The sequence below is a fragment of the Pteropus alecto genome, unplaced genomic scaffold, assembly GCF_000325575.1.
Source record: "Pteropus alecto unplaced genomic scaffold, ASM32557v1 scaffold103, whole genome shotgun sequence".
In the NCBI taxonomy this organism is placed as follows: Eukaryota; Metazoa; Chordata; class Mammalia; order Chiroptera; family Pteropodidae; genus Pteropus; species Pteropus alecto.
This window is the reverse complement of record NW_006436288.1, coordinates 11,124,748-11,133,543: the sequence shown is the minus strand read 5'-3', so window position 1 is coordinate 11,133,543 and position 8,796 is coordinate 11,124,748. Positions and strand designations below refer to the sequence as shown.

Genomic DNA, 8,796 nt, shown 5'->3' with positions numbered 1-8,796 from the left:
GAAAGCATTGGTTGTGCTTGGGCTGAAAGGGACATGGGTGGGAAGGGAGGCAGATTAGAGGCAGTACTCCGGTCTTAGTCCTGCAATGATACTAACGCAGGGCAGGTTTCTCTACTTCTCCAGACCTTAGTTTATTCTCTGCAACTTGATGCTTTAAAGTCTCATTCTATCTCTCAAATACAGTATCGTTGATGGGGTGGGATAAGTGTTCTTTGCACAAAGGAGAGAGCATGACACACCATTTTTCACTAAATTCGGTTTTCAGTTATTATAATATAATCTTCAATTTGTTATTTTGTAAAATACATTTTCCTTTATGAGTAAAAGAATTATACATCGGTGGGGGAACTAAACACTTTGGCCAGGTGATTAAAACTAATATCACCAAGGAGGGGCAAGTGAACTTTGTATGCCTCCGGCTATGATGCTCGGAGAAGAACAAAACACCACTTAAGTAATGTTCTGTCCCAAAGGCATAATCTGAATCTAATTATGAGGAAATCAAACCCAAATGAAGGATTTTCTGTAAAATGATTGGCCTAATCTTAAAAAATGTCAGTGGCATGAAAGACAAAGGTTGAGGAAGTTGTCCAGGTGAAATAAAGTTAAAAAGACAAATATGACAGGTAAGACATGATCCTGGACTAGGTTTTATATGGAAAAATATTTCTATAAAGGACACTATTGGGCCAATTAACAAATTAGGATATGGGTTATAAATTAATGTACATTGTTAAATGTTCTAAATTTTACAACCATTGTTAAAAGTTCTAAATTTTACAACCATACCGGTCTATAAAAGAATATTCTTGTTCTTAGGATATAGACATTCAAATTTTATGGAGTAAGGGGAATGATCTATGCAGATTTTCCAATCATTATAAAATATAGAGAAAAAGAAAATAAAACAAATATTTAATGCCAAAACATTAAATATTGGTAAATCTGGGTTAAGGATATATGGGAGTTCCTCGTTCTATTACAAATTTTCTGTTTGAAATTATTTTAAAATAAAATGTTTTCTTTTAAAGTAACACATGTTCATTAAATAAAATTTTCTGAGGAAGAAAAACCACTTGCAATCCCAGAGATAAATGTTACCTTTTGCATATACAGGCATACCTTAGAGGTATTGCAGGTTCGGTTTCAGACCACTGTAATACAGAGAGTGTCTCAATAAAGTGAGCTGCAATCTTTTTGCTGGTGAAAGATCTTGCCTTCAACTTGTAAAAAACTCATGCAGGGTCTACCGCCATGCCACCCTGAACAAGCCCAATCCTGTCTGATCTCGGAAGCCCAGCAGGATCTGGCCTGGTTAGTACTTGGATGGGAGACCACCAAGGAAGACCAGGTGCTGTAGGCATAAAAAATAAAAAAATTAAGGATTGTAAGCTGACAAATTCCTTGCAATCTGTGAGGTCAACCAAGGGTTGCCTCGCCTAAAAAAAAAACCTCATGCAGGAAGTGCAATAAAGCGAAGCACAATCAAACGAGGTATGCTGGGTACCCAATTTCTTTTGAAGAAGAGAGTTCATTGGTGACAGCTGGGCAGGGTGAGTGTTCGTTGTGCTTTGGCTCACAAGTACAGGGGAGTGGGGAGGGTGGCAGGTCACAAACAGTAATTAGCTTCTGGTGGCCTGTAATCTAGTCTGGCCAATGGTTCCCAAGAGGAAGTCTGCTGGGAGCTTCTGGGAAAGATCCCCTCACCCCTTCTTTTCTTCTGTTGCATGTTGTGTCACATGAAGACATTTGGAGCAACAGTAACCATCTTGGGACCATGAGTAGAGCCAAGAGAATAAAAGATAAGGTGATTCAAAGTACTGGCTGACATCATTGAGCTGTTTAATTAACCAACCCTGGAACAACCCTCGATGCACATATTTCATTACATAAAGTAATAAATATCCTTATGCTTTAAGCCAATATTATTTTGACATATTGTTACAGACAAAAGCATCCCAACTGTGAAACCTCTACTTTTAAACAAGGTAATGCAATCATTTGCTTTGCTCACTTATCAATCACATGTAGCGAAAGCTCTTCCAAAGAGGGGGAAAAAATCACAGGACTAAATCTGGTTTTTGAGCATGTGGCTAGTTCACCAGCCAGAAGCTACAGGGAACACAAGTTTCCAGATTGGGACAGGCATTGTGGGCTTCATGCCCGGAAAGTGAGACAGGGAGGGTCAACCAAACTCCCTGGTGCAGAGAGGCGTGAGCATTAGCAGAAGTAACTGGACTTCAAAATGTCTTTAGCTTCTAGAGAGGATTCAGTTTGGGGAGTAGACAAAGTAGAGGAAACAGAAAGGATTGTAGCCCCTGCAGTAGCTTGGCGCTGGTGCCTCACATACAGTTTGGGTAAAAAGTGGGCCATTGGCCATTCCAAGCCTATGTTAATGGCCTGTACATAAATATGTCTGTCTCCTGGAAGTAGTGATCAATGGCAGAGGTGATGCCAGAGAAGGGCAATGTGGCAGGTGGTGTCTCTGAAAGCTTAAGCACTGGTGGAAGCTGCACTTGGCACTTAATAAATGTTAGTTCATTGATTTATTAATGAATATTTTTTGAGCACCTGCTATCTATGTGATGTACTAGATGCTAAATATATAGGCCTTAATATGGCACTGTTCCTGCTCTCACAGAGCTTGCAATCCAATTTTGGGAGGCTGTGTGGCACATGAAAAGGCCACAGGAAGTACAGCCAGAAAGATCTAGATTCAAATCCCGACTCTACCATTTATAGTGAAACAATGAACAAGCTCCTTATCCAATCTGTGCCTTGATTACTTCATGTATAAAAATGGGAATAACAACAATACCTGCTTTATAACGTTATTGTGAGGGTTAAACAAAAAAGATATGTGAAGTGCTTAACATAGTGCGTAAAACATAGGGAGAAGTTGCGACGTACTTGCACTTAACCAATCCCATGGGGATCTCTGAGTCTGGGATAGCCCTTCAGAAAGGTACCCTGGCCTAGATCAATCATGAATGCAGGTTACCCTTGGGAAAGGAGAGTAATTTTAGGTTATACAGGTCTCTTTAAGCAAAGGCAAGTCCAAGGGAGGATCCTCTCTGTGAACTCTCAGCAGCCAACACTCTGGGCAGCTGGGGAAGAGTGCTCGGATGCCCTGGGAGGGAGGGGGATTAGATAACCCCACCACCACCACCACCAAAAAAAATGTAACGGCAGATTATTTTTACTCAACTTTTAATCCAAGTTTAAAGCTCTTTTCACTACATCATAGTTGTCTTCACTCAAAAAAAAAAAAAAAAAAGATATGACAAATGGAGATTTTGGGACTACTCGTTTTCTTTCCTCCTAGTCCAAAATTAAGACCATATTTGAAAAGTGATTCTGACATTTTTAGTAAGTGACTTTGAGCATAGGCATTGACTCAATTGAATATGGCATTTAAAAGATCTGAAATGAGACCCAACCAACCGAAGCAGTTAACTGAATTACCACATGTAGACATTTATATTAGCTTAATATTGCAGTACTTTTCTAAATGTTTCCCTCTTTCAGTAGAGTAGAACATTGTGATATCCAGCCTTCCAGCTTGGGATAGTGACAAACTGAAAAAAAAAAAAAAAAAAAACCCGATGTGAAAATAGTATTGTTCCTACTTTAAAGATATTTATCCCTCAGGGAAAATTTTTCTGTTTTAGTTAAAATCCTAATAAAACAGATCTTGAAAATTAATAAAATATTAATTTATTCTTTAAAAAAGTCTAGTTCCCTACCTTATTTCATCACTAGGTTTATATGATTACTGTAAGACTTTTAGCTTTTTTTGAACTACTTAAACTCAATACCTCTTTTTTTTTGGTTTTACAAATAAATTAGCTGATACTGTATCCAGCAATGAGAATTTACATAAAGATTATCAAAAATGTATACCAAGTTCTATCTACTTTGGTCTGAATAGTTCCTTCATCAGTAAGTCAGTCTAACTGTGACTTTTTAAAATCTGTCAGCATATCCTCTCACTATCACAAGACCTTTGAATATATTACTCATTGTTCCTAAAGCTTTTGGCTTTTTCCCTTTCTGTGTGTCCTGGAAATTCCCTCGCCCATCTCCAGCCTCCCCCCCTCCTCCCCAAAAGTTAGTCACTTCTTGATTAACGTTGCATGGGATCTCAGTCAATTTTTAATTCCAGGTAGCTTTTGCCCATAGCATAGCATGATAGCTCTTAAACTTTGAGTCCTAAGAATTAGGGAAAACTATTCGAATAAAAGATTAATTAGAGATTCATCCTAGATCTACAGATTCAGAATTTCTGGAGGACAAATATATAATTATAATTAAATGTCTCTTTGTGGAATTCTGTTAAACATCACAGCTTGAGAACCACTCACAAGCATATTTCACATTTCTAGCAACTGATATAGTTTTCTGGCTATAGAATATCAGGATAAAAGTGGCATTTGGAGTTGATTCTTTTTTAAAGTTGTATGTGTAAATAGCAGTCAATGAAAAGTTAAAACATTAGGCTGGCTTTTCTCAGCAGTAATACATTTATTTGTATGATAAAGGCCTACCAGAATGGAAATATTATAAATACAAAAAATGGGGGTGGTCTGGGGAAAATTGCTGTGGAAGAATTGGAAGAACCCAGTGTTTTCCAAAATGTTAAAACAAAAAGATAGTTAAGGAGTTGGAGATGACTTCAAGGGACTAAGAAAATGGGGGCTCTTGAAAAACGACTATGATGGAAATTATTGAACAAAAACTGAATGTAGCACTGGATGATGTGATAAGGAGGTCACAAAGATAAGAACACATAATTTAATTTACTTCAACAAGTATTTATTGAGTACCTACTATGTGTACAGTGTTGTTCTAAAGTGTACCAAGATATGGTTCCCAAATTTGAATTTGTATTCTATTCAGCTGGGGAGATTTTTAAAAATAAATTTCCTGAACCCCACGTTAACTTTTCCGAATCTAAGTATCTGGAGTAGGGATTGGAAATCACTAATGTATAGAGCTCTCCAAGTGATTCTGATGCATACCATCAATGGAGCAATATTTGGGAATCACTGTTCCAAAGACCACAAAAATAAATAAAGTGTAGTGGTTGTTTTTAAGGAATGTACAAACTGGTATGTTGAGCAATATGCTCTACCAACTTTTCTGACTGCCTTTTATTTATGGCTCTTGTTTAATTCATGATGTGTCTTTTCTCTAAAATACCTTTTCTTCATCTCTACCTTGAAAATATTATCTGTCCTTCAAGATCCATTCAAATATGAGGAGAATTGAGACCGTGTTCCATAACCTCCCGTCACCACCCGTCCAACCCCACGCATCCATTATACACCCAAATATAAAATCCACCTTAACAATATCTACTTCACCCATCATCTCCTTTTCATTCCCATTTCCACCTCTTTAGCTCACCTGAACCACTGATCTCTCATACTCCATCTGCCCTCCTACTCCAATTTATCCTTTATGGTTCTATTAATTTTGCATAGTTCAATTATAATTGTTTTTCATACTGCAAATAAAGTTTACTATTTCCTCATTATCTAAAAAGTTAGAGATGAAAATGCTCCAATCTGGCATTCAAAACTGCTATATCAATTAGACATTTATTACTATTATTATTAATTATTATTATTATTATTACTATTATAAGCAGCAGAACCAACTCTGCCAACTTAAGCAGAAAAAGATATGCGCTAGTTCACAGAATTGACATTCCAATTATTTCCCTTCTTTGTATGATTCTCAAAATTCTCATTCTTGGGGAATGTTTGATTCAGCATATTCTCATCTCTTGTTAAGAGGAAAACAAGGGACATTGACTGAAAGACCACCTACAATCATGCTCACTGGGGAAAGATAGTTCTTTCAAAGTAAAATTAGGGTGCTATCACAAAAAAAGATAAATAAATGTTAGGGAACAAAGCCAACGAATGTCCACTACACCCAAAATATGGCCTCAATCCAATTGAAGTAAAATTGGAAATGACTGAGAGGAATTCTGTGCTTTTTCTTCCGAGACATCAGAAGTAAAATGAGAGAAATAACCAAGTAAACTAATATATGATAGTCTCAATGTCCTCTGGATTGAGTGAGGAGAGAGACTGGTGGTTTGAAGTAAATATTTTAAACAATGTGTAAAATGATGCAAGAAGTCATTGTGAGTTATAAGGATAAACATAAACTGTTTTCATGTTTTCTGTCTGTGATCAACTAATTTCCACATAATTACAACATCTTTTGCAAAACACCCTATAACATTTTCAAAATAAGTTAAGCACCGTAATACAAGAACAGCCAGAATTTTATTGGAGAGAAAGTCAATAGGGTAACAGCAACTTCTGGATCTTTAGGAGGGTAACAAGTCTTCCACTTCTAAATTCAAGAAAGGCGTGATAATTTCCCGTAGTTCCCACATTCCACGGCGCCCAAGCATTGTAGGGAGCACTCTTTCAAAGATAAATGTAGCATCAAAAAACAGTATATAACATGAAAGACCAGTAATGGTGAGGACATAAAACATGATGAAAATCCTCAGTGCACGTTTCCTACAAGGAAAGAAAACATCTGTGTTAAATAATTCAGAAGAAAACCATATTGATGTGGCTCCTGGTTTCTTTACCCAGGTAGCTCTATAACTTCAAGTAAGTGACAGAACTTCTCTTGACTTTAGTTGACATCTGCAAAAGAAGGAGCTTAGAGCAGATGACCTATTAAGATCATCCCAGGGCTGGCATTGGAATTCTACGATTCTATAGCCCTGAAACAATGACACCCTCAATATTGTGAGTTTCCTTTGAAATGTTCTTCTCACAGTCTACCAGATTATTGTCATTTTTACCTTACTTGTGAGGTATATGGTGCCTGTCTAGGGGGAAATGAAGGCACAGGCAGTTAGTTTATCCTCAGGACACAAAATACAATGTGACAAATGGAATTCAGTTCTCTCTACACCAGTTTTGTTCTGGCATCAGACTTGCCTTTATAAAGTAATATAGGCTTTTTCAAATCTTTGAGGACTCCTTCTTCTAGGCTATACCTATGATAGACTTAATTTATTTGCTTTTAAGTCCTGGCATTATTATTTTCTAACTATGAATGCAATACGTGATTAGGGTAGAAGATCTGGAAATCCAGAAAAACACCAAGAAGAAAAGAAAAGTCACAGATAATCCAGTTGCTTGAAGTTAATTACTGTCTATAATACACTTCAGAAGAGAAAATCTAGAGCATAGTTAAAGCTAACTATGAATCTATTTTGTGACCCAACTCAGTGGATTCTATAAACATAAGCTAAGTTTCTCGGCATTATCACCACTAGCTATCTATTAGTAGTTGTACAAATAATTGCTTCTACTGGACACATTTATTAAAGAGCCAGTGTTCTTGAAATACTCTATTAGGAAGAGGCTTTGAGGGTTGCTAAAATGAAGTGCCCTCAAGAAGCACTAAATCCAGATTTGTTCTCTCTTATGAAAAGAAAAATGTGACTTACCCAAAACATACCTAGTAAATAAACACTATTCTTCCTAAATTCCAAAATGAGTCATCTTTAAAAATGCTAAACTGGAACATTTTTAAAGAGACACATTTTAAGATTCATTTTTAAGAGAAAAACAAATTTTCTAAATTACAGATAATTTAGAAAACAAAGAAATGAAAAAATTATAAACCCCCTTTAATATAATAAAAATTATTATATAACATATTATATAATACTTTTTTATTTCCTTCTTTTCTTCCTTTCATTCATTCTTTTTTTTCAATTTTGTTTTAGTGTTTTTTTTTCTTTTTGGTTTAGAGTGTGCCTTTCAATTTTTTCTTTCCTACAGTGAAAATTCTAGGTGTGGTTAGATTCAGTCTTATTTTTGACACTACTGAATCATTTGATTTTTAGTTACAAGTCAATATGTTGTAACAAAGATTTTTTTTAAATTTTCTGTTATTAAGCAAATAAAAGAGCATGTATAATATTTATCTTAAAAGGCTCACACATTTTTCTTAGGAAAACATCATAGTTGCTAAATTACAGTGAAAATTCTAGGTGTGGTTAGATTCAGTCTTATTTTTGACACTACTGAATCATTTGATTTTTAGTTACAAGTCAATATGTTGTAACAAAGATTTTTTTTAAATTTTCTGTTATTAAGCAAATAAAAGAGCATGTATAATATTTATCTTAAAAGGCTCACACATTTTTCTTAGGAAAACATCATAGTTGCTAAATCAGAATAAATTGTTTTTATATTAGCTGTACAGAACCAAAATTTAGTTTTATTAATAATTTTTTCATTTTGAATTTATCTTCTATAAAGAATAAAAACATTCTTTTGATATTTGAATGCTATATTTATTTTTTTTTGATTTTTTTAGCTATTTATTTTTCAAACTTTGACATGCATAAAGTCTTTAATCTTTTCTAAACGTCCACATTATTTGTGGTGAATACATAAGGAAAAACTATAAAGAAATAGGGATATTATGGGGATAATACAAAGAGGCCACCCTCTGGAGCTAAAAATAGCAAAATTGATACATAATAATTGACTAAGTCTGCAAGATAAACCTCTTGAAAAAAATAATGTATAAATATTCTTAATGGAACTAGTACATTTCCAGTTCTCTGACAAGAGATTGGTCAAAAATCTTAGGCAATTTTAGCTAAGATATAATGGTTGATGAAAGGTGAACAAATCAGCTGGGTTATAATCTGCCCATAAAAAAAAATTAATAATAAAAAGGCATTCATTTATTTATCTGTTTGTTTTTGAAGATATAATTCACTTGCCATACAATTTA

The 8,796-nt window shown here is 35.0% G+C and overlaps 1 protein-coding gene and 1 pseudogene across 1 annotated transcript in view; one reads left to right on the top strand and one right to left on the bottom strand.

Annotated features, from left to right (window-relative positions):
- Window positions 1–1,244: 1,244 nt before the first annotated feature.
- On the top strand, window positions 1,245–1,363 carry LOC112480378 (annotated as a pseudogene).
- Window positions 1,364–6,346: 4,983 nt separating this feature from the next.
- The window catches only part of SMCO2 (single-pass membrane protein with coiled-coil domains 2), a 20,071-nt gene continuing 17,621 nt past the window's right edge, over window positions 6,347–8,796 (bottom strand). Inside the window, exon 8 of the mRNA XM_006912707.1 lies at window positions 6,347–6,545. Within this exon, the coding sequence (XP_006912769.1) occupies window positions 6,347–6,545 (199 nt within the window). The remainder of the gene's footprint in view (window positions 6,546–8,796) is intronic.